Raw genomic sequence first — 25,655 nt, 5'->3', positions numbered from 1 at the left:
CTGACTCCGAAGGATCCTGATAAGTATCGCCTGCCCGCCCGACGTCTTTGGTCCAACAAGCTTCGCGGCAGATTGACTAGTCGCCTATAAATTGGCCCCTCTTCTCGACCGTTCTCACCCATTCCTTCTCGAGTTGTGCTTGCGATTTGTGCGAATCTCAAATTGGAGCACAGAAACTCCCATCTGTACCAATATTTAAAATCGAAAAATCTTGCGCAATTTACGCCTGTGGGCTCTTTGCTGGGTAAAACCGCGACGAGTTCCCTCCAGAATCGCCTCCCGCTTGAATCGCTTTTCGATCTGGGTTGCTAAGGACTCGACCACTGAAACGTGGCCGAAGGCATCAGCAAAGCGTCGTGCACCTCGATTCCCTCCCACAACCGTTTGATTCAATTGCGCTGGAACCCTAGCGATACCTAATTGACCATTGGACGTACGTCACTCTTTTCTGGCGCTACATCTTACTTAAGAGGGATATTGGGGGTGAGCTCTCAACTGGAGGATTATAGCAGTGCGATTGTCATTGGGTAGTTCAGTGACACTCTGCGCTGGAGGGAGTCCAAAACAATAGGGACTCCAAGTGTTGTTCGCAGCTCGCTCTATTACATTGTGGTCTTCCGCCAGTCCGCTTAGGGACAGTGTGTATTCGAAGCAATCAATTTCGACCCAAGTTTATCGTCGCATTTGTTTATTGAGAAAACGCTCACCAATATGTCTCCAACCCCGCCATCCACGACCTCGTCAAACGCTAGCGCATTTTCGCCTGAAGGACAGTACAGGGTAATCCGAAAGAGAAATCGGGTGCCACTTTCCTGTGGCCCCTGCCGACATAGGAAGTAAGATTCGTACCCGCTCTCTGATATCTTTTCGAGTATCTTCTGACAGTCCGACCAAGGCTCAAATGTAACCGTGCACACCCGTGTGAGAACTGCGTGAAACGAGGAGATGCTTCCTCATGTACCTACGCCCAAGCAAGCGCACGTAAGAAGAACGCCCCGCAGCGAGTATCACCTAGCTCCCCGGACGATATGCAAAATAGGATAGACCGGCTGGAAAGCTTGGTTTTGTCGTTGATGACCAATGGTTCACAGGCCGCAGGCCCAGCTGCGGCTATGGCAGCACTCTCTGGCAACAGCAGCAGTATTAGTTCTGCCCAACATACAACTGATTTAGATCTGGATGAAGACGCCTCAGGTGGCCCCGAGGAGAGCGATACAGAACAAGTAACAAAATCATTTGGGATAATGAAGGTCGACAATAATAAATCATATTATTTTAGTGAAGCGCATTGGGCGTCTGTCCTCAACGATGTAAGTTACTCTCATCAGGATCAACTTAGGTTCTTCGTGTTAACGTTAACTGTAGATTGCCGAAGTGCGTAATTACTTTTCTACGCACAAGAAACAGTATGAGGAGCAGGCGGAGAAGCTAAAAGCAACAAAGCTTCCGACTGACGTGCCAGGGTCCACATTGCTCTTCGGTGCTATGAAAACAACTAGTCGTGCAGAGATCATGTCTTCGCTTCCCTCCAAATATACAACAGATATCTTAGTCGCCCGGTATTTTAACAGCTATGACCCCTCAACCAGTGAGTTCGCTATCTATTTGCTCTCCATCTCCATGGGATGATTCTCACGAAAGATTTCTAGATATTCTACATGGACCTACATTTCAGGCCCAAGTAAGCAACACTTCTCTCTTAATATGTGTTCATGTTTGGTGCTAACTGTTCATTAGTATAACAAACACTGGGAAGACCCGTCACAAACCTGTGTAGTCTGGATTGGTATGCTGTGTGCGATTATGCGACTTGCCATGCTATCGTATCATCGAGAGGGAGATGAACCACCGGAGTTTCGAGGGAAGACTCTAGACATGGCAGGCACCTTCCGGAACTTGATGGCGCAGTGTTTAACGCTGGCTGATTATACCAAACCTTACCCGTGTTTGATTGAGTCCTTGATATTCCATCTGCATGGAGATTGGATTCAAACAAAAGATGCCGATGTGTCCGTTTGGGTGCTTGTAGGCGTGATTGCTAGGTTGGCTATGAGGATGGGTTACCATCGCGACTCAAAGATGTTTCCCAATATCACACCTTTCCAAGGCGAAATGCGTCGGCGAGTATGGACAATCGTGCGGCAGTACGATCTTATGTTCTCATTCCAAGTGGGCCTACCCAGCATGATTCGCTCCGCCGATAGTGATACGGAATTTCCACGGAATTTGTACGACGATGACTTTGATGAGAACTGCAAAGAGCTTCCTCCTTCACGGCCACCAAATGAACCTACACCAGTCGCATGCTTGATAGCCAAAGGTCGCTTAACATATGCCTTTGGTCGTGTTATTGAGTATACCTCTTCCATACAAAGTCCATCTTACGACCAAGTTATGGAGATTGACGCCGAACTTCGCCGAGCGAGGGACTTGATCCCTGAACATCTTATTGTTCGCCCTGTCGAAGAGTCTCAGTTGGAGCCCCCGAAAATAGTTATGGCACGATGTGCTGTAGGTTGACCTCAGACGAATAGCTGCAGTGTGGGTTACTGACCGTTTCTAGATAATGAGTGTGTATCACAAAGCGCAGTGTGTTCTCCATCGACGATACCTCGTTCGAGCGCGTGAAAATCCTCGATTTACATACTCGCGGAGGACCTGTATTGATTCTGCCATGGAATTGCTTCGATTCCAATCAATGCTGCACGCTGAAACCATGACGCGCATCCCGAACAAACATGACAGACTTACCGCACTCGTATCTACAGATTTTCTACTTGCTGCGACCATCGTCTCTCTCGACCTCTACCACGGACATCAATTCCAATCAGGGGGCCGCGCCTCCGGCGATACCTACGCCTGGGGAAGGGAGCGGCGCGAGGAAATGATAGCGGCAGTACAGCGCTCTAAAGAGATCTGGGACGAACTTCGTGACGATGCCCTGGAGGCGTGGAAAGCGTCGGGAGCTATTGGGGTGATGCTTGCCCGACTGAACTTGGGCTACTCGGACAGCAATACCGCCGCTTCTAGCTTCGAGCCTCAGGATGAGAAGCAAAGTGCTGCCATGACATTGGGTCTTCTCAGTAGTGGAATGAGCCCCATGAACCCAACTCCTCCCGCCTTTGGCGATGGCGCCATTAAAATGGGCGAGACACCACTCCCGTCACAGGGAGGATTTGGAGCGATGGCAGATATGCCAGGAGCTCCTTCGCCTTTAAGTGCTATGTTTGGGCAAATGCCAGATATGCAGCTCCCTCTGGATTGGGTATAGATCCCTTATTCAATGCAAGACTTCGAAGCTTGACTGACCAATTTCTAGGACACCTGGGATAACTATATTCAGAATGCAGCGCTTGATGCCTCGAACCAGTGGTGGCCAACAATGGATCCACAGCAACAGCAGCAACCCCAACCGCAATCCCAGAATGCGTTAGCCTCAGCTGGTTTAGCATCGGTGCAGGGCAGTGCTGCAGACAAAATGCGCTCGTTGCCTTCTTTTTCCAACGTCTTTTACCCCGATGCCAATGTTTACGAGAACAATAATTCACCGACCAACAATGCGGGCACACGTTAAGCCAGCCTGTGAAATACTGTCTCAGAGTTCACCTGTCTTCTTTTTGAGAATGGGGAAATTACGTTAATGTGGCCATGAAGTCTTGGTTAGTACTGGATTGTAAAATATAACGCTGGTTGTTTTATCAGTTGCCATTTCAATTCGCGATGTTCCATGTCTCTATGTCAATGTTTCTGGTATAGATAATGAGGGGACACCGGTGCCAGTGTATATATTCGTTATGAATTATGTAGCTCCTTTTACGCTCATTCCACTCTAGATACAAGTATATAGAGCCTCACGAAATGTGAGACCTGTACGAGAGGACACGCTCCCTATTGCACGGCTGCAAATTATTTTCTAAAACTTGCTAGAGACTTTACGGAGTATGCTTCTAAAATCAGGCAATCGATAGCGTAAATCACGTGACACTATCGGTCTCGATAAGCCGGAGGTTTTTGCGCGGAAAACCTTCGAATGGGCATATGTGCAATTCTCATCTCGAATTTATTTTTGTGGCTTACTGGCTGTCTGTTATCTAAAGATGTGAGTTACGAAAAAAGCAAGGCGAAATATGTGTCGTTAACCTATACTTTTCTTAGGCACTGCTTCCGGCGCGCTGCTTCTCGGCTCCTCTCTTCGACACCACGGTCCACATGGGCTACTTCATCTAGCCCGTCTCGAATTACTATCCCTCGCCAGACATCACAATTTCTGCTGCAGAGCAGATGGAACAGCCAACATGTACCAAGGCAACCTAATCTTACGAGCCAGGATGCAGCAGCCACAAATGATAACGAGGAACAATTAATACAAGCCGCTGTCGGGTACATGGAAGGTACCTCTACTCCTGCGAACGAGACTGCAGACCATATTTCAAAAGAGATTGAGGCACAACCACAATCTACCGAAGAAGAATCTAAACGCGCGAAGCGTGTCCGGCTTTTGAACAAGGAACCCGATCCCAAGGAGACAGTCTTTGTCGGCAATCTTTTCTACGATGTGACGGCGGATGATTTGCGGAAGCAGATGGAGAAATACGGAATTGTGGAGAGTGTGTATATCACCTTTGATAATAGGGGAATCAGTAAAGGGTGAGTGCGGGTTGCCCTCGGCACATGTGGAAAATAATTATGGCTTTTCCTAACTCTGGGTATTAGATTCGGTTATGTGCAGTTCGACGCCATAGATTCGGCGAGACGTGCAATTGATGCGATGCACATGCGGGTATACGAGGGTCGCCGAGTCGTCGTGGCATTTGCGCAAAACAATATCGACCAGCATCGGAACCTGAGGCCTGTCTCTAGAACGATATATATCGGCAACATGCCCTTCGAGATGACTGATCGGGATATCAATGAACTCTTCAGGGATATTGTCAATGTGATTGACGTTCGGGTATCTGTGGACCGTCGAACTGGCATTTTCAGAGGCTTTGTTCACGCTGAGTTCATCAACGTCGAGAGTGCACGGGCGGCATTTGAGATTCTCAGCAGGAAGGCACCATATGGCAGGAAATTACGACTTGACTACAGTCAATCAAATAGAAGAGCGGATCGTCTGGAAAACAACGCCGAGTGATTTAACAAGATCTGGCGTAACTACTCTCGACGTTTTGTCGCAGGGAGGGATTTCACAGATAGTGACGGACTGTGGTTGATTTATGTATCATATACGCAGCGGAGACCCTGGGCTGTACTTTGTACAATATTTACATAGACTTATACCAAATCTTTTGCATTTCAGCGTGAGATACGTACCATTCAGTAGTATGAAGCGGTCGGGTCCAGAATTGGCAAATATTATTAATCTTCATGAACCTCCGCGGCCACACGTGACTACCGGGGTGCCTCGGCATTCGCCAGTCTTTCCGATCGGTTTTAGGACGGCTCCGACACCCCACGCTTGGGACTATCAGAGACGGTTGAATCGTGGAGATAACTCCTCATTTTCCGTTTAACTTCCCCGGACATCATTCAATGATAGACGATCTATCCGACAACTAGCCACTATTTATGTCATATTGAAATACGGTTACAATAGACTACTTTGAAGATGTCATTCCTCGGTGGCGCTGAGTGTTCTACAGCGGGAAACCCGTTGACACAGTTTACAAAGCACGTACAAGATGACAAGTCCCTCCAGCGGGATCGGCTCGTTGGGAGGGGCCCAGGGGGAATGCAAGAGGGCATGCGGTCGATGGGAATGATGGGTGGACAAGATCAGGTATGAACGAGCTGAACGCTACACCGTCTCATTAACCCCCCGCCCATTCTAACTGTAGCCCGACAATGACGCAGATGATGGACGAGTTTGCTCAACAACCTGGCCAAATCCCCGGGGCCGCGCCACAGCCTTTTGCGATGGAACACTTGAGACGCGAGTTAGACCAATTCCAGACCACGCCACCTCGGACTGGCTCTCCGGGTTGGGCGGCCGAGTTTGACCCCGGTGAGCAGGCTCGCATGGAGGCTGCCTTTGCCGGCCCTCAGGGACCCATGATGAATAATGGCTCGGGATTCTCACCGGCGGAGTTTGCGCGGTTCCAACAACAGAGTAGAACTGGCGTGCCTCAGACTGCCAATCCGGTTACTTCTGGTCCGTCGATGATGTCGGGTTTCCAGCGTCCTATGGGTATGGGCTATATGGGAATGGGTGGCATGGGTATGATGCATTCGGCTTATAACCCTATGGCGATGCAGCAGCAACCGATGGAGGCCACGACGCAAGATAAGGGCAAGGGACGGATGGTCGAATTGGACGACGAGAACTGGGAGGCACAGTTTGCTGAGATGGAGACCGCGGACACTCAGAAGCTGGATGATGAGGCTAATGATGCTATTGAGGCGGAACTGAACGATCTTGACAGGTCAGTCTTCACCTCCAGCACTAGTAAAGAAGCAGACTACGATGCTTTTGAAAACATATGGCAAAAAGTTCAAGCTGAGACGACAGCAAGCAGGAAACTGGCAGAAGAAGATACCGAATTTAATGTTACTGATAGCTTACACATGGGAGATATGGGAGAGTGGGATAACTTTGACTCTCTCAACACTCGTTTCCGAGACCCTCAGCTGGGTGATTACATGTTTGAAGAAGAAAACATGTTCAAGAATGTCAACAATCCATTTGAAGAAGGTGTGAAGATCATGCGCGAGGGAGGTAACCTCTCCTTGGCTGCATTGGCTTTCGAAGCTGCGGTACAGAAGGATCCTCAACATGTGCAAGCCTGGACTATGCTGGGATCTGCTCAAGCTCAGAACGAAAAGGAACTCCCTGCCATCCGTGCCCTGGAACAGGCTCTGAAGGTGGACCCGAATAACCTGGATGCGCTTATGGGGCTCGCCGTGTCCTACACAAATGAAGGCTATGACTCCACGGCTTATCGCACACTGGAACGTTGGCTTTCTGTGAAGTATCCGCAGATCATTAATCCCAAGGATCTTTCATCGGATGCAGACCTAGGATTCACAGATCGCCAGATCCTTCACGACCGAGTCACCGACTTCTTTATCCAGGCAGCTCAATTGTCGCCTTCGGGTGAACAAATGGACCCAGATGTGCAGGTCGGCCTAGGTGTTCTTTTCTACTGTGCCGAGGAGTACGAAAAGGCTGTGGATTGTTTCTCTGCCGCCCTGGCCTCCACCGAGTCGGGAACTGTAAACCAACAGGAACAGCTTCATCTGCTGTGGAACCGTCTCGGAGCCACTCTTGCCAACTCGGGTCGTTCTGAGGAGGCTATCGAAGCTTACGAGCAAGCCCTGAACATTAATGCCAACTTTGTCCGCGCAAGATATAATCTGGGCGTGTCATGCATCAATATCGGTTGCTACCCAGAAGCTGCTCAGCATCTGTTGGGTGCGCTGTCCATGCACCGTGTTGTCGAGCAGGAAGGCCGTGAACGCGCCCGTGAGATTATCGGCGGCGATGGTGGTGTCGACGATGAACAGCTTGAACGCATGATTCATATCAGCCAGAACCAGAGCACTAACTTGTACGACACCCTGCGGCGTGTGTTCAGCCAAATGGGACGTCGGGATTTGGCCGACATGGTCGTGGCTGGCATGGATGTGAATGTCTTCCGAAAGGAATTTGAATTTTAAATGATGCCATTTCGTTTTCTTTGAGTTGCGTGTTCCTTTCTTTCTAGGCTGAACCTAGAATGCGGTGTCTATACGGTTTATGTCACTGTTGATATGTTGGATACCATGGTTCTCCATATATGGGTCAAAATGCAGCGCTTTCGGGTTTTAGATCTTTGTAAAACAGTGGAAAAGACCTTATGAAAGGTTCTGAGATAGATGACTCTGTGTTCCTTGGGATAGATATGAAATATTCAAGATGTACCGAAGGGTGGAGTTCAACACACAGCTTCTCAGTAGGTTAGTAGGGCTGATGATATTTGCCGAGAGTCAGGCAGCCGTGATCTGTGCCTCGGAAGCTTGTCTTTGGAGCTCCTCCGCATTCTCGCCGCTCTCCGCTTCCCGCCATTGTGGAGCAAGCCAACTTTCATCCATGTGGACGAATTTCAGTCTATGATATCTTTTCAAAACTAGTCGAATCGAAGAAATAACGACTATGGCCGTGGCAACAGGTGCTCAACTGATCGCTCGGACGCTGCGCGATGTGGGCGTTGATGTTATCTTCGGCATTGTAGGAATCCCCGTGGTGGAGATCGCCGAGGAAGCTATCAACCTGGGCATTCGCTTTGTAGCGTTCCGCAACGAGCAGGCATGCAGCTATGCAGCCAGCGTCTATGGGTATATGACGGGACGGCCAGGTGTCTGTCTCGTCGTAGGAGGGCCCGGTGTTCTCCACGCATTATCGGGGGCAAGTCCATCTCCGCATCTGAAGCACTGTCCGGCTCGTACTGACCGTCGGTACCTCGATAGATTGGCAATGCCTCCGCGAATAACTTCCCACTCCTTGTTCTCGCCGGGTCGGCCGAAACGACCGCTGTAACTAAGGGAGCCTTCCAAGAGATGGATGCCATCTCGTTCCTGACACCTCATACTAAGTTCGCTGTGCGAGCGTCGTCGATTGATTTCATCCCAGGTGCTGTAAAAAACGCCTATAGGACTTGCTGGTATGGTCGTCCCGGGCCGACCTTTGTCGACTTACCTGCCGACATCATCCAAGGCAAATCAGCCCCAGGGTTTCGTCTGCCAGAGCCAGAACGCTTGCTGGTCCCGTCGCCGCCGAAGGCGAGCGGCGACCCAGCATTGATCCTCAAGGCTACCCAACTGCTGAAGACGGCACGCTCGCCGCTCGTAATCATTGGCAAAGGCGCCGCATATGCCAGAGCAGAGTCCGGAATCGGACGCTTAGTCGAGCAAACGCAGATCCCCTTCTTGCCCACGCCAATGGGAAAGGGTGTCGTGCCGGACTCCCATCCACTGAATGCATCCAGTGCACGCAGCACTGCCTTGAAACAGGCCGACGTAGTCCTGGTCCTCGGCGCTCGCTTAAACTGGATCTTGCACTTCGGTGAAGCGCCCAAATGGTCCCCCAAAGCAAAGATCATCCAAGTGGACATCTGTGCGGAGGAGATCGGACGTAATGCCGGCACAGCAGAGCTAGGTATCGTGGGAGACATCGAACTAGTTGTGGACCAGTTGGTATCATCACTGTCAAGTTGGCGGTACGCTCCTTCTCCCACCGAAGGCCAGTTCCCATCACTCCTGGCCGAGTCAGCAAAGAAGAACGAAGCAAAAGCCCAGAAAGCGGCACTTCGACCCACCCCCCAGAACACCCCGTTGACGTATCAACGCGCCTATCATATTATCAAGTCTACGCTGAACTCGTTGACCCCCTTCGAAGAAGGGAACATCGTATACGTCTCAGAAGGTGCCAACACTATGGACATATCTCGTTCGATGTTCCCTCTCAACCATCCCCGTCAACGTCTTGATGCCGGTACATATGCCACCATGGGCGTTGGCATGGGATACATTGTCGCAGCCCACGAAGCATACAACGCGCCCTCGGGCACCACCAGGCCCAAGAAGATCGTAGCTCTGGAAGGCGACAGTGCGTTCGGCTTCAGCGCCATGGAAATCGAGACCTTAGCACGCTACAGAATTCCAGCTTTGATATACGTAGTCAACAACTCTGGAATCTACCACGGAGACACCACGACAGAGGATGCCTGGAGGACCCTGCAGGATCAGACCGCAGCCAACGACACGAAATCAGACGACGGAAAGAAGGGACTACGCTCCACTAGTCTGTTGTACGAAACTCGGTACGAAATGCTGGCCACCATGTGTGGTGGAAAGGGGTACTTCGTCCGTACCGAGGAAGAACTTGAAGCTGCTACGCGCGAGGGATTCTCAAATGATACGGTCACGGTGGTAAACCTTATTGTTGAGCCTGGCATCGGGAAGAAGATTGGTTTCGCATGGCAGGGAAATAGTGCCCAAGATGGCCAAGCTAAACTGTGATTTGGGACAATTTTGTTGAGAATAGGGCCCTTTATATCGATTAATGGAATTCTGGTGATTGGGCCGTGTTTACTGTATATATGATCATGGATACAATGGCAATATATGAGACCGGGGAATATGTTTCTCTTTGCTTTCTACTTATATGCTTCCATTCGTTTCGAACACATATACAGTGTCAATGCATTATACCGTCATCAACATGCTGGCGTTCTTGTACCAGGTCAACAGCGGGTTCTCACCGCTTCTCGTCTCAGTGTCTTCGATATATGCCCAGCGGCGTACAAAGTCTTCGTGGCTCATAACCTGAGTTAACTTCCCGGTAGTGGCCCGGTAAAGGTCCTCGACAACGTTGAAGTCCGTAGGGAAGAAGATATCAAAGTATCCCTGATGTACCTGTTGCGCAAAATTTCATTAGTAATTGATTCTTCACAATATATTTATACAATAGAAAGGTAAGAAAGACTTACAAATGGAGTAGACACCGGCACAGTCCGGCGCTTGTACCGGGTCTGCACGACGGGCGCATTGATACCCGGAACGGCATCCGGAAGACTACTGAAATCACTGGCGACGAGCCGGTGTCCCGGGAAATAAGTGTCCAAGATGTCGAAGAATTGCATGAGTCGGGTGGGGATATACTCCGGGAGAGTGAAAGGGCGCTGGAAGGGCATGGACTTGCGCAGACCGCGAGTGAGCCTGGGGCCTAACGGACTAGGGAATTCGCGGCGTGCAGCGGCTTGTCTCACACGGAGGAACCGCGAGGCCACGGGGTCCAACTGCGCATTGTAGTATTCGTGGAATTCGCCGTCCGCGTCAATGAGCACTCCGCCCTGCTGGGGGAGTTCCGTCGCGGTGTCGTAGCGGATCGCGTCGTGGGAGAAGTTGTCGATGACCTCGAGGGCAAGAAAGAAGCATGGGGAGTGCACGTATGTATCCCAGTCGAAGATGGACTTGTTAATGATCTCGACGTGATCCAGATGGCCTGCGGCGTTGATCGAATCCATCAGGTTCTTCATTTGGAGTCCCGCAAGGTTGGACGAAATCTCGATGATCTTGAATTTGGTGCGCTGGTAGACTTCGTAATCTGTGTCGCGGATGAAATCCAATATGTTGATCATCATGGTTCCGTTTCCGGCGCCCATCTCGTATATTATTAGATCGTGGTAGGGGTACAGCGTCAGTTTGTAGTTCGATACCAGGTACCGGGCGATCGTCTCTCCGTAATAGGGGCGGAAAAGTTCCGTGGGTGTATGCCACAGCTGACGAGCTATATCCGGTTGTGTCTCATCCAAGCGGTCCTCAAATTCTATATACCGGTCCCCTAACATCCGATGGAACGCTGGCCCGTCCTCAATGTTGTTGAAATCGAATGGTTCCCCGGGACTGAAAATGGTCGCATGCTTTGAGAAGTAACCATAGTGGGGATTATATAGACTGTCTAGGGTGATGTTAGAAAGATCATGAGTAACAGTACTCAGCATTAGCGGTGCACTGGTGAGAACATACCGTCAATGAATTCTCTAGTCAACATCTTCACCTGTCGCGGCCGCTCCCGCCGATGACGCAGGTCTTTGGCTGTAACAAGCGGGAATTCCTTCAACTCCTCTTCAATATCTTTCGGGTAGTCGCCCCGTTTATTCCAATTCATGCCGTCGTCGACATTCTTCCGCTTGGCTGCCGAACGTCGCGTGAGAAAAGGACGGCATTGTTGACGTGGTGTGGATAATCGAATGTACTGCGGCCTGCGGCCTGCGAGGGCAGATGAGGACCGAAGTGACTGACAGGCAGGATGCCGGAACAGCTGCCGGAACAGCTGACTGAGGACTGGGGAGTCCATGGGCAGATGAATTGATAGCAGTGGAGGGGAGCTAGCCGGAGTCGCAAGTTGCGATGCGAGAGCAAGACAGAGAAACGACCTGCAACTGCTTAACGTCGGGTGTGGCCCGAGCGTTTTCTCCGGTGTTCCTCCCACGCGACCTTCAATTGCGTTACTTTCTTCCTCGCGGTCATTGAAGAAAGGTTTACTCTTACTTCAGGGTTGCCCAATTCCAAATATGAATGACCGTTCGCATGTATACATAGGCACGGCCTTCATTGCTGGGGCCCTCTTGACGCTCGGATTCAAGGATCTTCTATATCCGGAGTTAGAACAACGCCTCCGAGAATATCGAGCTCGACGTCATGACCAGTCCAGAAGTGACCTACAGGATCTTCCTGTAGATGCTCTAGCAGCTAGGCCCGGGCCTCCTGTGATTGTGGAGGGGATTGAGGGTTGCATAGGGAATACTCCCTTATTCCGAATCAAGTCCTTGTCCGAAGCTACGGGATGTGAGATACTGGGAAAGGCTGAAGTATGTTTTCCATATACTTTTTCATACATAGAACGCTCGCTGACTTAGTGCTAGTTTTTGAATGGAGCTGGTCAAAGCTCCAAAGACCGTGTCGCACTGAGCATGATCGAACTGGTATGTTCTATTATTCGGCTATTTATAGATTGTCCTAATCTCCGTCCAGGCTGAGGAACGAGACATCTTGACACCTCATTCTGGAGATACAATTTACGAAGGCACTTCTGGTTCAACTGGCATATCGTTGGCCACTCTAGCCCGTGCAAAGGGCTATCTGGCTCATATGTGAGTAATATTGCCTATATACTTCTCACCTCTAATCCGCTGTATCTTGAACTAATGATAACATAGCTGTATGCCATCTGATCAAGCCATTGAGAAATCAAACCTGCTTCTCAAACTCGGCGCAATTGTGGATCGTGTTCCGCCTGCACCAATTGTGGAAAAGGAAAACTTTGTCAATCGAGCACGCGCCCTCGCCAATGTTCATACAGCCACTTCTACTACAAAGTCAAACCTAGAGCCTTTGATGCCCGATCCCCCAGAGTTTCCCGGGCCCAAAGCGGGGAGAGGCTTCTTTGCAGATCAATTTGAGAACGAAGCTAACTGGAGGGCTCATTTCAACGGCACGGGCCCCGAGATCTACGCTCAGTGCAACGGAAGACTTGATGCATTTGTTGCAGGAGCTGGGACCGGAGGCACAATTTCTGGTGTAGCGCTCTTCCTGAAGCCGCGAATTCCTCATTTAAGTGTTGTGCTTGCGGATCCCCAGGGCAGTGGACTTTACAACAGAGTCCGCTATGGCGTGATGTTCGATTTAAAGGAGAAAGAAGGTACTAGAAGACGGCGGCAAGTTGACACTATTGTTGAGGGTATTGGAATCAACCGTGTGACAGCCAATTTTGAAGCAGGAAAGGAGCTGGTTGATGATGCTGTTAGAGTGACAGATGCCCAGGCTTTAGCAATGGCCAGGTGGCTGGTAGAAAAGGATGGCATCTTCATCGGAAGCAGTAGTGCTGTTAATTGTAGGTGTTTCTTGGTCACCTTTCCCTACGCTTACTGATTTCTGCTCTAGGCTTTGCAGCGGTCAAGACAGCCATGAAACTTGGTCCGGGCCACAGAATTGTCACAGTCCTATCTGATTCTGGCTCCAGACATCTTTCAAGATTCTGGGCTAGGGCCGGGGATGTCGGCGGGGCGGTGGACACAAAACTGGAGGACGTTTTGAACGCAAAGGATGACCAATAAAGATTCGTCTATTGTACACTATATTATGTGCGATATAGGACTTATCACCGAGCGGGTGTTGGGCCTGAAGCACACTTAGCAGTCTCTTTGAAGGCGCTACTCGGGGAACTTTCTGACCTCCAGTGACCGGTAATACCTGATCTTATGCTAGCATGCTTCACTTGCTGGGTTTCAGCTGCAGGTTGGAATGCCCCACGACGTTCGAGACCTCAGGAAATGAGAGTCGACTGATTCGCCTTTATATTAGATTATGAATGACTTCCTAAGTAGGGTGCCGTGGGGCAGCCTGACGGATCTTGTGGCCCGGATCCTCGCCGCTCCTGTTGAGAGGCTGTGCTGTGGCTCAGAACAGAGGACCTCGGATCCATCTAATCACTGATCCATGGTGAAAGATGCTGCAGTCCCATCCTGTTGTTCGGTGTTCCAAACATCATCGCCCACCCAGAGTCTCAGGAGCTCAAATTCTATCTCCGCGATAGATCGCCCCGGCAATCTTGCGCGTACTGCATGCCATGCAAGGCCGCGTTCGTCCTTGAGGTCATGGAGAGTCTCTCGCTCTGTACTCGACCAAGGCTTGGACAGTGGAGGTGGGTTCGCCCGGCGCTCATTCCAGTGTAAGTGATTCCATTGGACAAGTTGCGGCAGCTTCTTCCACGGTAAACGGTCTATAATTTCCTTCCATTTTTTCCCCTGCACTTGTTTCAAAACCACAATTAGTCTCGCTTCATCTGGTGTAATAGTCGTTCTGGTACGCTTGCTGGGGCTAGTGGAGTCCTGGGGTTTGGGTTGATACCCAGTCGGTATGATTTTTGGGTCGTGTGTAACTTCAGGCGAGATATCATGAATTTTAGTATCACTCGTGGTTACAAGCTGCGTATCCAAAGCCACTTTGTTAACGGTGGCCTCTAGTTGATTTGCTGCTTCCGTAGTGTTGCGCTGATCTTCTGCGGAGTTGAATGAAGTCTGGCGGAGCCGAGAGGCATGATCACCTCGCAGAGGAGACACGTTGCGGTCATCAACTAGATCCTTCCTGCGACTCGGAGTATCTGGTCCTACTCTGCCTCTAATCTTTAGCCCCCCCTTCGGCGTAGGTGACGGCTGATAGTTTTCCTGTAAGGGATCGTCGGATTCGTTTCCATCCGGTGTCTGTGCGAAAGACCAGTCGCACATAATCGGACTAGATTGAGGCTTCCATCTGCGTTGGCTGCTTTCGTGTTTCTTTGCAGATCTCTTTTGCGTAATGCTGGTGTTACGCCTGGACTTCCCGGGCAGTGCCCAGATAGAACCTGCTCCGGGTGGAGATGCGGACCGTACGACATTAAAAGAAACCGTTGGTCGTGATCTGCTCAATGGAGGCGTAGAGAATTTGCCGCTAATTTCAGGGACGCGCCACACCGAATCCACCGCTTCTATAGAGCTGTGTTTCTGCAGGATTTGAGATTGGGTGGATGTCTCAGCCGTAGGTTTTGCTTTTTTTGTGACGGCCTCGTCAGTATCCATCAGGTTTTTTTGCCGAACGGGATCGTCCGGGCCATTCTGGACACTTAGTGCTGTATCCAACAAAGAATCCACACTAGACCTATCTTCGTCGACATCGGACTCGGCGCTCGACGCCTCACTTTCTCTGCTCTCCCAAGGCCCACCGAAGCCTGACCCGGCTTGAAGCTGCGTTGCTACTTGTGGGTGTTGAAGATATGTGTTATCCTCTTCCAAAAGGTCACCACCAACCCCTGTTTCCGAGTATTGAGAGATATTGTGCATCGTAGCTGCATCGTCTAGTGCGGAATTTTCCGTGTCAAACAGCCACGGGGCTTCTTCGCCAGTATCGTCTTCTTCTTGCATTGCTTGAATATGTCCGTTATCCACCACTATCTTTCCGGTTTGTAAATCGATTTCATCTCCCACATCCGTAAAGTCTTTGCCGTATTTTTCGAAAATACCCTCGAAAATCGATTTGAGTCGTTGATCGTTTTGCGCGCGGGCTTCTTGTAGGTCTATATCACCTGGCTCATCATCTGCGCTGGTAGCAAAGGACAATCGAGGTCTCTTGAGGGGTTTCTCCATCGTCATGCTGTTCCTATAGAAGCACGTTTTGAGCTTGAAGAGGCTTAGTTGTGGCCTTTGTGTGGCTATAGAGGGAAGAATGGGAAGGATAATTGACACGTTACTCTACTACAAAAGAAAAAATTAGTCATTTGGAAAGATAACATTGCAATGCGGACGGGCAGCGTCAGTATTACCTACCGACTCATGGAGCTGGAGTGTAAGATGCGGCAAGAATTAATTGTCTTAGTAAACAGCGTAACTGGAAAGCAATTTGGTGTTAGGAGGTAGCTACTTAGATTCAAAGCTTGCGACAATGCTGCTAAGCGTGATTGTTAATTGTATGATAGCCCATCCTACAGAATTAAATTGACCAAAAGGTCGAGGTTTCGGCTTTTTTTCGCAGGCGGACACCAAAACACGCGCCGTTGGCACGGGATCGCCGCATGACGTCTCTCCGCGAACGGATTCCCGTGCCGCACATCATTCCTAATTCTATCAAGCAAACAATCAGACGTCGCATGCCTTGATAATATTTCTTGTCCCCATAATGAATGGAAGGGCATCTTCAAACAACTGCCAACATGTACTGTCAGAAATGTCGAACTCAGTTGAAGCTGGATGGCTCTCTGGAGTCGCTCAATCCAGCTGCCTTCGATCTGCTTACCAGTATGGTCTCATTTGATTTGCTTAGTTTGGATTCCTTATACAGCGTAACTAATTTATTAAGGCTCTACAGGTAAAACCCTACCGGAGCAAGGCACTGCCTCTTCCTCCAGAAATTCGTTTCCTCAAGAAAGGCGAGACCTGTACGACCGTGTGTCCAAGAACGTTGCGTCTCCAGTTTATCGAAGATCCATTCCTGCACCGCGCCAAGCTGGCAGTAATCAGAACAATCCACCTAGGCTGGGACGAGGGGACAGTGGGAACATGTCCTTCGTTATGCTTACGGAATCTCAAGTCGGACCACCGCATGCGGCAATTGGTGTTAATGGCGACAGTACCCCGAAAGGCAAACGACCCCTCAGTACTCAAAATGTTGATCGTGAAATAGACGACGGATCATTTGCGGACCAAGTCGAGCGAACGAGCCGCCTCTTTGAAATCATCTCCTCTCGCTCTGACATTGACCATCCAATCTGCACTGAATGCACGGAAATGCTTGTGAACGGACTCCAGAAACGACTGGTAGATGCCACGAAGGAGCGAGATGCTTATATTTCATTCTTACGGAATCTCAATTCATCTGTACCAACGGCTGAGGAGCTTGAAGCGGCTGAAAAGTCCCTGAAGGAAATGTTAGAGGCAGAGGAGGCAGCGTTCGCAGAGCTTGTAGCGCTGGAAGAGGAGAAAGCAGCCTTGGATGAAGAGATAGCTGACCTTGAAGAGGAGGCTCGTCAATTAGACCTCGAAGAGGAAAGGTTTTGGCGTGACCGCAACACATTTTCTCTAACATTGGCCGATTTCCAAAATGAGCGGGATGCTCTTAACATGAGATACGACCATGACTCGCGGCAGCTTGAAAGGCTTCAAAGGACTAATGTTTATAACGATGCTTTCTGCATTGGCCATGATGGGTACTTTGGAACTATTAACGGCTTGCGACTTGGGCGCCTTACAAACCCATCCGTAGACTGGCCGGAGATTAACGCAGCTTGGGGTCAGACAGCCTTATTGCTGGCCACCATTGCGGATAAATTGGGCTTTGAATTTCAAGGGTACCAACTCAGGCCAATGGGGTCGATGTCCAGAATTGAGAAACTAGAATATCCACGGGGATCACCTGCACAGTCCACCATCGGTGGGGGTAGCGCGACTCCGTCGGCGCCGCCTAAGATTACCACCCTGGACTTGTTCTCCTCTGGTGACCTGCCACTCAACCTTCCTTGGCTTCATCGCCGGTTTGATGCAGGAATGGTGGCCTTCCTGGAGTGCCTACGTCAGCTTGGGGATTTTGTGGAGAACACGCCAGCTCCGATGCCATCGAATCGCCGAGGTCATGCCGGAATGACCGCCCCGGGCTTGAAGCTTCCATATGCTATCAAACGAGATAAAATCGGAGATGCGAGTATCAAACTGGGCTTTCACAATAATGACGAGACCTGGACTCGTGCTTGCAAATACACACTGACCTGTTGCAAGTTCTTGTTAGCCCATGCAAGCAATGTTGCCAGCGCTGGCTCCAATAATTCTGCTAACATTGCAGCCGCAGTTGGTCCCGCAAACAAATAAGACTGTAATATAGATGAACCATAGAAACCACGCAACTAACTTATCCCTCTCAACCAGCACTAGTGTCAGGCTATCACTGCGGGCAGATAAGGGCCCTTATTCCGGCAACTTATACAATGGACAGATTTGGATACTGGAGCCCTCCGCCAATGTTCATTTCCGAAAGAAGCTCAGTGATTACTGCTAAGGCAAGGTTACTACCGCGGTCGGCTTTAATGGCGGGTTAACTGTATATTTGTTTTGCGAGACCATACAGAATGCTCGACATTTCATCACCCTTGCATCGGACGCATGCCGCTCTTACGCCGGCGGATCATTGGCGGTATCGTGAAGTATCTTAGTTATTATGCCCAACTATCTCGTTGGATCTGAAATATGGCCGAGCTATGACATCACTTTTACTCTCATGAAAATGCCAGGAAGGGGAAGAAAAAGAAAGGAGGCATGAAACGACAGGTTTCTGACGGAATATGTCTTGTGACAACAACGGGGCTCACCCTGACGCCACTAGACAGAGTAAAGGTGGCGGGAGATCATCACTTAGTCGCTCCTCCAAGAGCGACGATGTGACCGCTCGCTATTTCCCATGACAAACAACACGGGCTGAGATTATCCACATTCGTCTCTGCGCATACCGATTCTTGGTCTCTTTCGCGCTATTTAGCTCAGAACCCCTCGACTTGGCTATGCCAACGTACTTGGGGCAACAAGGCACATGGAAGAGAATATATACGGTACAGGGATGCTCATGTAATGACAACAAAGAACACTAAGGAATCAGCCAACTCGAGACGGACTCAGTAGATCCATGGCGTTGGGACTGTCGATGTTATACAGACGGTCTGCGTGGATCCTACACGTCGACCAGGAATGTTTCGGCCCGCTCCCGGGCACACGACGCACGAGGAAGAATCCTGCTATCTTGCCTCTTTGTTCTTTGTTGTCTCTGATTTTTCCCTTTCTATACTATTTCTTTGTTATAGAGGGGGGAAACCCCCAACAAGTATATGCGCAATGCTGACAATCGAATTCCCCTTCTGACGCTATCGGTGTCTCTAAAGAAAATAGCAATTATGACGGTCTCTGCGAGTCACAATAACAGGGAACCTGGACTCGGCGTGACAGGAAGGAGGCCACAGAATCAATGTAACTGTCAGGTTGCCTTGCCATTTTTGTTGTTTCTTGGCCCTTACGTCTAGGTCGGGCTATACTTAGGGCATAATTTATCATACATCCTTAGTACCTTTAGAGAGAAAAAAGAAAAAAGAAAAAACAAAAACATTAGAAAGAAAGAAAGAAAAGACCCAGCTTTTAGTACGGTTTTGTATGGTATTGGATACAACTTGGTCGAGTCAGGTTAGTACTCACGCCCGATCCTTAATCCACTGCTCTATAGTTGCGCCGCGGGAGGATTCCGTTCACTAAACATAATCTTATGTTCTCTACCTCTGGCAACGATAGTTGGATCACATATGTATTAGGATTGAAGGACACTATTACTATTACATACCCTCTGGGTAGACCTTGTAACCTGGTCATAATTGTCTGATATCAACACTATGACAGATGAATTAGCACAGGCGCTTACCAAAAACCTATACATATCCATCTGATATGGGGAGGGCATACCTCCTTTCCCCTTCCATATGTAGCATGCTACACAGCAGGACAATAGTTCTCGGTCTGAAATGAAAGAAATCGGTGCCGTCACTCTTTCGATAGGTTCATAGTGAGGCACAGTGAGACACAAAGGAAACAACGTATCATGTGTAGTGTTCGCCTGGATGTTTCTTCCACTCTGAAGTCTCCAGTAATCGACCATGACTCAAGAGCCTGAAGGCCAGAGCAAAGCTGAACCTCCAAAACATACTAAACAGCACCTCGTGAATCCTCTCCGCTTCTTACCGTCAAGATCCACATGTCTGAACTAAAGCAGGCGGAGGGATGACCATCCTGGACCCGATGTGAACTAACGTTTATGGGAACATTTCTGCGTTGGTCGAAGCTTTTTTTCTTTTTCTTTTTTTATCCTCTCAATTTCCTTCTTCCTTTTCTTTTTCTTCACTCCTTACTTTCTTTGCCCTATCAGCCTTACTTTGGTTCTTCCATACAAGGAAACAATTCGCAGCGAGATCAGCGGTATCTTGAATTATTTGAAAATGTGTCCATGTACCCTGGACACCAACAATACTGTGTAGCAGCCTGGGAGGTATGTCCATCTAGAGGTGAAAGTAGATGCTGGTCACTGTGCATTAGATCATAGACTATTACTTACAAAGGGCTTGCGCAGGTTGACCATTGGACACTATGGATGGCTGGTTATACATACCATGTCTAGATGTGTAATGGAATAGTAAAAGAGCCATTCTGATACAATCTGACAAAAATAAAATATCATGCCATGTCATATTTCATGCCCTCTAGAATTCGTAGAATACAATTTCTTAATAGTCGAGACTACCCTCGATGTTCTAGTGAAGACTAAACGCCGAGAGTGTAAGCAGCCCAATGTGTGGTAAGAAAAGAACTCTTTCTAGTATGGCCCTTAGGATCATGTGCATACCTACGTCCTCTAGTCCGTTTCAAGATCCTTTAACATACCTAAGCAATGGAAATGCCGCACTGCTCAAGGCAACTGCTGAGGAACTAACCTGTGAGAATGCTGATTCACGTGGTCTCCATCCGTCGACAGTGGGATCGACCATCCCTCGCTGGATGCTGATGCTATTTATTGTCAGGTGAGTGACGGTCTCAGTACCTAGATCAGAGACGCACAACACACACACAGATAGTCTTTCTCTTCGTCTCGTTCTCTCCCTTCCTCGGGTACGCGTTTTCTTCCCCATGTGATCTGTCAGACAAGATTGGCAACCAATTGGCGGAGGATTACGAAGGCCATAAACTTTGAAAATCTTGAGCCCCAACGGGCGCCACATCATATCGCACTGTGATTATTGCACATGGTGGTAGAATTCGCGAATGTGTCCAGAAGATTCGACACGCTTGTTCGCTGCGTTTCATGCGAGAGGGATTATGAGTGGCAAAAGTACCAAAGGGCCAGTGCTAAATGTTCAAAGCGCCGTGTCATTGCGCCGAGTCCCTTCTGGTCGAGACGATGCGTTTGATATGAGGTATACTACCCACATTTACCATGTTTCATGCCGCACCCACAGGAAAATCGTACCTAGTGTCAGCTGCTCATTGGCCTGTTGGCACGTCCTGTTGTCTGTACCGAGTACGGCCCGCAGGATCTACTTGGGGACAGTGTGGTCGACCGTTTTGCCGACCTTAAAACAGGAGATGCAAAATATGCAGCTAGACATGAGAGGGGGAAATTGACCGAAGAGTCGAAGCAAAGTCCTGAATGGCATTCTTTTCCATCCAAAAAAAGAACAACTAAAAAGGGTTTCACCATCTGCAGAAAATGCACAGGATTCGACAAGAATTTCTAGCAAAACTTTAGCAAGCGGATTGTCCATGCGTCGGTAATGTCGGTTAGTAATTACTACATTGCAAAATCGTCTCTTTGTTTTTCGCCCTCTCTGATTACTTTCTGTTGAACTAATTCAAATCACCGTCCGCCGAATATGCTATTCCGGGCCGACGTTCCTTGTACTTTGACAGTCCAACTATCTCTAGCGCACCTGTCAGTAAAAACCAAACTCGCGGCTACTCCTAATTCGAACAATTTAATATACCAGAATAATGGGGCCGTTATACTCTAACTTAATAGGGACGTTTACGACTCCATCGCGAGGAGACATTTGGGGACGTTTGGAGCTCAGGCCCCAGCCTATGACCCGAACTTTGCCACACCGTCTCGAGCGTTTTCTCAGTTAGGGCTCGAATAGATTAAATGTGATTTCTTGAAGGATGGAAAAGTCAGGTAAAGGGAAAAAAAGGGTAGTGACGAAAATGGAAAAAGGTACCAGCGACATTTAAATCGTCACAGAGATTCTGATAGTAGATTTTAGTTACTTGACTTTTCTATGTTTTTCTTTGTTTTCCCCTTCCTCTTTAATTTTCATTTTTCTGTTCTTACGTCCATATTGACCACGTTATTAGTAGAATAAAACCCCGTTCCAAAACAATACCTGAAAGTCTCGGAGACAAAAGGAAAAAGAATACTAAAACCGATCCCTGTTCGCCTCGCGCCATCTCGGACAATGTCAAGGCCAAAGAAGGGTCTAACCTTGGTGATCTGACAACCGACAATGATGATCCTCGAATGTTGCACCTGCAGAAAATGGCGTATGCAGACTAAGTGATCACTTTCCCACTGGTAATTGTTTTTACTAGCATTTCACTACAGTAATTCCTCCTCATACTTTTTTATTTTCTTTTTTCCCTATTTTATTTTCTGTTGCCCTGCAAAGGGGTTATGTAAGAACACATTTTCATCAAGCCTGGAGTGTTCTTTTCTTCTCTTTGTCCTGAATTTCAGTGTGAGTGGATATTTATTGTTGATTATTATTATTATTTTTTCTTACCTTCGACTTCTCAGAACGTGGCTATAATAGGCAAGTTGATGCCAATCATGCCTCCTTGTAGATTAAAAATACTTCCTCTGCAACCTACATACATGTATGTTTCGTCGACAACTGAACTGTAATTAGCAGACTGATGGTATTACCGTTTCCATTACCCACATAAGGCATTGTTGATTCTAGGTTTATTTCAAATTCTCTGCTATTTGTTTCTTTCTTTTGCTTATTCTTCTATTCTTCTATTCTTTCATGCCCACCCCTTATTATATTTTTTTTTCTTTGCTGCCTTTGTCTCAAACCCGTTATATTCCAAAGTGGTAAACTTGTGAGACCTCCCAGGGATGGTGCTTAGCTCGTTAGACTTTGGTACTATGGGCATCGTTGGCGGAAGCACAGACAGAGGTGGGCAGTACTTACATGTACATGCAGTGGTCAGAACGTGACAAAAGTACACGGACCCAAGCAGCTATTCCTCAATTGGCTCGGGGAAGCAGGGATCGAGCCTCCCGCAAGTCAGTCCCAGCAGCAAGTCGCCGCAAAGGGCAGGCGGCCCTGCCAGTCAGCAGCAGTACTTTTAATTAGTTGGAAGCGCTAGCTCTTAGGGAGGTTTAGCTGCTCCGTATCCGAGCGGGCGAACCACTTCGGTTGCCCCGTTGGACCGGAAGTCCTACCGTACTATGTAAGAGTATCTCTTTGTATGTATGGGGGGGCGAAGAGAGCTTCGGTATGGCCATTGTTCTCTAGGTTTCGCTTGGATGTTTTATTTATTTATACTCCCGTGATGCCTGGATGACTGCTGACTTGATTTCCACTTTTTATGATTTGTTGGCAGGATATGGTTGGAAGCTTAAGAGAGAAAAAATCGGGAGTGTAGTAAGTAGTATGGGAGAGGAGAAAAATTGCAAAAAGACCAAAGGAGTGAGAGAAATCGAAAGCCAAGTCCTTGGAACCAATTGTTACGGCGTATAACATACTTAGACACATGCATACTCGATTATTATTATGATTCTGATTTCCTCGACATCGTTGTCCGGCCCTGACACTCGATAATGATTTTATTATTTTCTTTTGCGATTTTTCTTTATTAATTTTTCGCTCTCCTCTCTCTCTCTCTCTTAATCACGACTAACTTTAGTTAACTATGTATGTATGTACGTACGGTCACTGACCGAACTACTACTTACTACTAACATACAATACATTCATCGTCCCCCATTATTACTTATCGCTATAATTATTACCAATTCCCACTTCCCCAAGCCTTGACTCCGTTGGACCATCTTTTTCAATCTTGTCATTGCGGCTGCTTTGACCACCCGTCAACTAATTAGTTACGACTTTCAAGTTTCTACTGCTTTCCCACTTACGCCTCTCCTATCTGCCTTTCTTTTCTTTTTTACTTTCTCTTTTCTTCTCTTTTCGATTTTATTTCTGTAACTACATAAAGACTTCTTTATTTCTTTTACCTCCAATACTTTCTCCGGTCCTTATCTGGTGTCGTACTCCTCACTTTCATCGTTTCAGCTCATCGTCGTCCCGACACCTGCTGAGATACTTAATTCTCACCACGACACGGCGCAAGAGTATGAGTGACGGTATTTTCTAGAGATCTGCCCACGATGGATGGCTCCATCCCTCCGTCGTCCGCTATGTCTCCCATTTCGCCTTCGCCATCCACTTCCTCATCCATCTTTCGCCCCCGCAGATCCGAGGACTGGCACGAGTACCGTCCGATCATCGAGCAACTCTATCGTGACAATCAATTAAAGCTCAGAGATGTCAAGAGAATCATGGAGCGTGATTATAAGTTTCATGCATCGTACTGACCTCCCGTTTCCTTCTCTCTCTTACTCTGGTTCCCCTAGTCCCGTTCCATCAGTGCTAATCCCTCCTACGATCCTACCTCTATTGTCGTTTTTGAACCCTAGATTTACTCCATGGATATCTCAAGGGCTTTGGGACCCTGTTAATGTATTTGAAAATTGATACACAGTGTTCCTGTTGTTTGTCATTGTTGCTCCCGTCTATTTGTTTTATTTTCTTTTTTTTTCGCGAAAGCTCCTGTTTGTCTTGCTCCTTGGTTTCTTTTCTTTTTCTTCAAATGGCCGAATCGGAACAATTTTAAAATAAAAAAACAACCCTAACGCATAAGCTTCGCAGAGAAAAACAATACAAAGACCGGTTGGCAGCCTGGCATATTCGGAAGAATATAAAAGCCAAAGAAGTTCATGTGATGATTCGAAAACAACAAAAACGAGCTGCCCGGGGAAAACAGACTGGATTTCGTGTCGCCGGTCAAGAAGTGGATTCGAAACGCATCGCTCGTTTCGTCCGTAGATACGGTACTCACTGGGATAACAAAGGTCGCGCCGAGTCTCAGTCCCAATCTCCGCCTCAACTTCAACCTCACTCCCAACCCGAAACCCAACCGCTGAGCCATCGGTCAAGCCCCGAGCCTGGTAGGTTACTTCTATATGATCCCGTATCCGTTGCATCAGCTGCTTATACAGATTTAGATACTCCATCCGATATGAGTTGCTATACGCCCGAGCCCGATGCTAGAGATAGAAGCTCGACTTTGTCTCCTCGGCCAGAGACGATGTCACCTCGCAGTGAGATGACCCCATCCTTTTCACTAGCCTGTACAACTCATGGAAGCTTTATCAAGCACTATGAGTTTTGGCTGGAAAAAGAAACTTTGGTTAATCAGAGCACAGGCCACGACAAGCTCAAGATAGAACAAACCCCTGCTTCTGAGGTTGATGATAGCCAGTCTTTGCCGACAACTTATAGCCCCAGCTTACCAAACGACACACCTAAAGCCACGAATGATGTGTCATGGAAGGATCTTGATTCCTTTCAGAATCGTCTCCTCGCTCTTCACGACACTCTTGAGGCCTCGATGGCCGGATTTATATACCCTAATGAAGAAGAAAACCGCACCCCACTTTTATGAGCGGTACGGAATATCCAGAGACGAAGAGTGAGGATTTGCCGAGCCTCTGGGTTCATTCTTAGATGTTATCAACTCAACTTCCCTGATCTCCCCCTTTATTATTCCCCCAGGCACTTCGTCAATAAGCACTCAACGATCTTGACTCTGTAACACCTCCCCCCATCTATTCTAAGCGTCTGAGCCCTTTTTTCTCATTTTCTTTTCCCTTTTTACTTTCCTTTGCTGTTCAGGACTTTAACTATATAGAGCATCTATGGCTTGATTTAACCCGGAAACGTCTGATGTAGGTTATGGTATCCCCATGAATGAAAAAAAAAAAAAAAAAAAAAAAAAAAAAAAAAA

General features: G+C 48.3%; 9 protein-coding genes across 9 annotated transcripts; 7 read left to right on the top strand and 2 right to left on the bottom strand.

The window, feature by feature from the left end:
- The first annotated feature begins 362 nt into the window (after positions 1-362).
- BDV37DRAFT_23181 (uncharacterized protein) lies at positions 363-3,962 on the top strand. Its single transcript, XM_032080366.1, has 7 exons — positions 363-836; positions 896-1,310; positions 1,366-1,588; positions 1,650-1,681; positions 1,738-2,511; positions 2,564-3,265; positions 3,320-3,962. The coding sequence occupies exons 1-7, from the start codon at positions 712-714 to the stop codon at positions 3,572-3,574; spliced, it is 2,526 nt and encodes an 841-aa protein (XP_031936038.1). The 5' UTR covers positions 363-711; the 3' UTR covers positions 3,575-3,962.
- A 29-nt stretch (positions 3,963-3,991) lies between these two features.
- On the top strand, positions 3,992-5,304 carry BDV37DRAFT_262631 (nucleic acid-binding protein). The gene is made up of 3 exons (XM_032083454.1): positions 3,992-4,099; positions 4,156-4,647; positions 4,714-5,304. Coding segments are annotated over exons 1-3 (915 nt in total). The 5' UTR covers positions 3,992-4,097; the 3' UTR covers positions 5,135-5,304.
- A 546-nt stretch (positions 5,305-5,850) lies between these two features.
- BDV37DRAFT_262630 (tetratricopeptide repeat protein) lies at positions 5,851-8,023 on the top strand (the record flags this gene model as incomplete). The annotated part of the gene is made up of 1 exon (XM_032083453.1): positions 5,851-8,023. The coding sequence occupies one exon, from the start codon at positions 5,854-5,856 to the stop codon at positions 7,654-7,656; it is 1,803 nt and encodes a 600-aa protein (XP_031936036.1). The 3' UTR covers positions 7,657-8,023.
- BDV37DRAFT_262629 (indolepyruvate decarboxylase family protein) lies at positions 8,022-10,122 on the top strand. Its single transcript, XM_032083452.1, has 2 exons — positions 8,022-8,383; positions 8,446-10,122. Exons 1-2 carry the CDS (start codon positions 8,132-8,134, stop codon positions 9,994-9,996), a joined length of 1,803 nt encoding a protein of 600 aa, XP_031936035.1. The 5' UTR covers positions 8,022-8,131; the 3' UTR covers positions 9,997-10,122.
- On the bottom strand, positions 10,091-11,948 carry BDV37DRAFT_23123 (class I SAM-dependent methyltransferase). The gene is made up of 3 exons (XM_032080349.1): positions 11,506-11,948; positions 10,467-11,437; positions 10,091-10,392 (listed from the first exon to the last, which is right to left on the bottom strand). The coding sequence occupies exons 1-3, from the start codon at positions 11,834-11,836 to the stop codon at positions 10,183-10,185; spliced, it is 1,512 nt and encodes a 503-aa protein (XP_031936034.1). The 5' UTR covers positions 11,837-11,948; the 3' UTR covers positions 10,091-10,182.
- A 105-nt stretch (positions 11,949-12,053) lies between these two features.
- On the top strand, positions 12,054-13,595 carry BDV37DRAFT_275874 (putative cysteine synthase; the record flags this gene model as incomplete). The annotated part of the gene is made up of 5 exons (XM_032085462.1): positions 12,054-12,350; positions 12,405-12,464; positions 12,514-12,632; positions 12,699-13,372; positions 13,423-13,595. 5 exons carry the CDS (start codon positions 12,054-12,056, stop codon positions 13,593-13,595), a joined length of 1,323 nt encoding a protein of 440 aa, XP_031936033.1.
- Positions 13,596-13,715: 120 nt separating this feature from the next.
- On the bottom strand, positions 13,716-15,991 carry BDV37DRAFT_23104 (Myb-like DNA-binding domain protein). Its single transcript, XM_032080344.1, has 2 exons — positions 15,840-15,991; positions 13,716-15,767 (listed from the first exon to the last, which is right to left on the bottom strand). The coding sequence occupies exon 2, from the start codon at positions 15,663-15,665 to the stop codon at positions 13,968-13,970; it is 1,698 nt and encodes a 565-aa protein (XP_031936032.1). The 5' UTR covers positions 15,666-15,767; positions 15,840-15,991; the 3' UTR covers positions 13,716-13,967.
- Positions 15,992-16,163: 172 nt separating this feature from the next.
- Positions 16,164-18,274, top strand: BDV37DRAFT_23077 (beclin 1). Its single transcript, XM_032080341.1, has 2 exons — positions 16,164-16,307; positions 16,369-18,274. Exons 1-2 carry the CDS (start codon positions 16,193-16,195, stop codon positions 17,868-17,870), a joined length of 1,617 nt encoding a protein of 538 aa, XP_031936031.1. The 5' UTR covers positions 16,164-16,192; the 3' UTR covers positions 17,871-18,274.
- Positions 18,275-23,661: 5,387 nt separating this feature from the next.
- On the top strand, positions 23,662-25,486 carry BDV37DRAFT_22945 (Clr5 domain-containing protein). Its single transcript, XM_032080323.1, has 4 exons — positions 23,662-24,176; positions 24,518-24,816; positions 24,874-24,969; positions 25,075-25,486. Exons 1-4 carry the CDS (start codon positions 23,977-23,979, stop codon positions 25,311-25,313), a joined length of 834 nt encoding a protein of 277 aa, XP_031936030.1. The 5' UTR covers positions 23,662-23,976; the 3' UTR covers positions 25,314-25,486.
- Positions 25,487-25,655: the final 169 nt, after the last annotated feature.

The sequence above is a fragment of the Aspergillus pseudonomiae genome (genome assembly GCF_009193645.1).
Source record: "Aspergillus pseudonomiae strain CBS 119388 unplaced genomic scaffold BDV37scaffold_113, whole genome shotgun sequence".
Lineage (NCBI taxonomy): Eukaryota > Fungi > Ascomycota > Eurotiomycetes > Eurotiales > Aspergillaceae > Aspergillus > Aspergillus pseudonomiae.
Note: the sequence above shows the minus strand (reverse complement) of the source record. Positions and strands in the feature narration are given on the sequence as shown.

Bases quoted from the DNA above. Each gene is read 5' to 3' on its own strand.
- BDV37DRAFT_23181 (XM_032080366.1), top strand. From the start codon at position 712: ATGTCTCCAACCCCGCCATCCACGACCTCGTCAAACGCTAGCGCATTT. The intron at 1,589-1,649 runs GTGAGTTCGCTA...AAAGATTTCTAG, and splicing joins CAGCTATGACCCCTCAACCA to ATATTCTACATGGACCTACA. The intron at 2,512-2,563 runs GTAGGTTGACCT...GACCGTTTCTAG, and splicing joins TAGTTATGGCACGATGTGCT to ATAATGAGTGTGTATCACAA.
- BDV37DRAFT_262631 (XM_032083454.1), top strand. The intron at 4,648-4,713 runs GTGAGTGCGGGT...TCTGGGTATTAG, and splicing joins AATAGGGGAATCAGTAAAGG to ATTCGGTTATGTGCAGTTCG.
- BDV37DRAFT_262629 (XM_032083452.1), top strand. From the start codon at position 8,132: ATGGCCGTGGCAACAGGTGCTCAACTGATCGCTCGGACGCTGCGCGAT. The intron at 8,384-8,445 runs GCAAGTCCATCT...GTACCTCGATAG, and splicing joins TTCTCCACGCATTATCGGGG to ATTGGCAATGCCTCCGCGAA.
- BDV37DRAFT_23123 (XM_032080349.1), bottom strand. From the start codon at position 11,836: ATGGACTCCCCAGTCCTCAGTCAGCTGTTCCGGCAGCTGTTCCGGCAT. The intron at 11,438-11,505 runs GTATGTTCTCAC...ACATCACCCTAG, and splicing joins GACTAGAGAATTCATTGACG to ACAGTCTATATAATCCCCAC. The intron at 10,393-10,466 runs GTAAGTCTTTCT...TTTGCGCAACAG, and splicing joins TGCCGGTGTCTACTCCATTT to GTACATCAGGGATACTTTGA.
- BDV37DRAFT_23104 (XM_032080344.1), bottom strand. From the start codon at position 15,665: ATGACGATGGAGAAACCCCTCAAGAGACCTCGATTGTCCTTTGCTACC.
- BDV37DRAFT_23077 (XM_032080341.1), top strand. From the start codon at position 16,193: ATGGAAGGGCATCTTCAAACAACTGCCAACATGTACTGTCAGAAATGT. The intron at 16,308-16,368 runs GTATGGTCTCAT...TAATTTATTAAG, and splicing joins TGCCTTCGATCTGCTTACCA to GCTCTACAGGTAAAACCCTA.
- BDV37DRAFT_22945 (XM_032080323.1), top strand. From the start codon at position 23,977: ATGGATGGCTCCATCCCTCCGTCGTCCGCTATGTCTCCCATTTCGCCT. The intron at 24,177-24,517 runs GTACTGACCTCC...TAAGCTTCGCAG, and splicing joins GATTATAAGTTTCATGCATC to AGAAAAACAATACAAAGACC. The intron at 24,970-25,074 runs GTGAGATGACCC...ATCAGAGCACAG, and splicing joins AGAGACGATGTCACCTCGCA to GCCACGACAAGCTCAAGATA.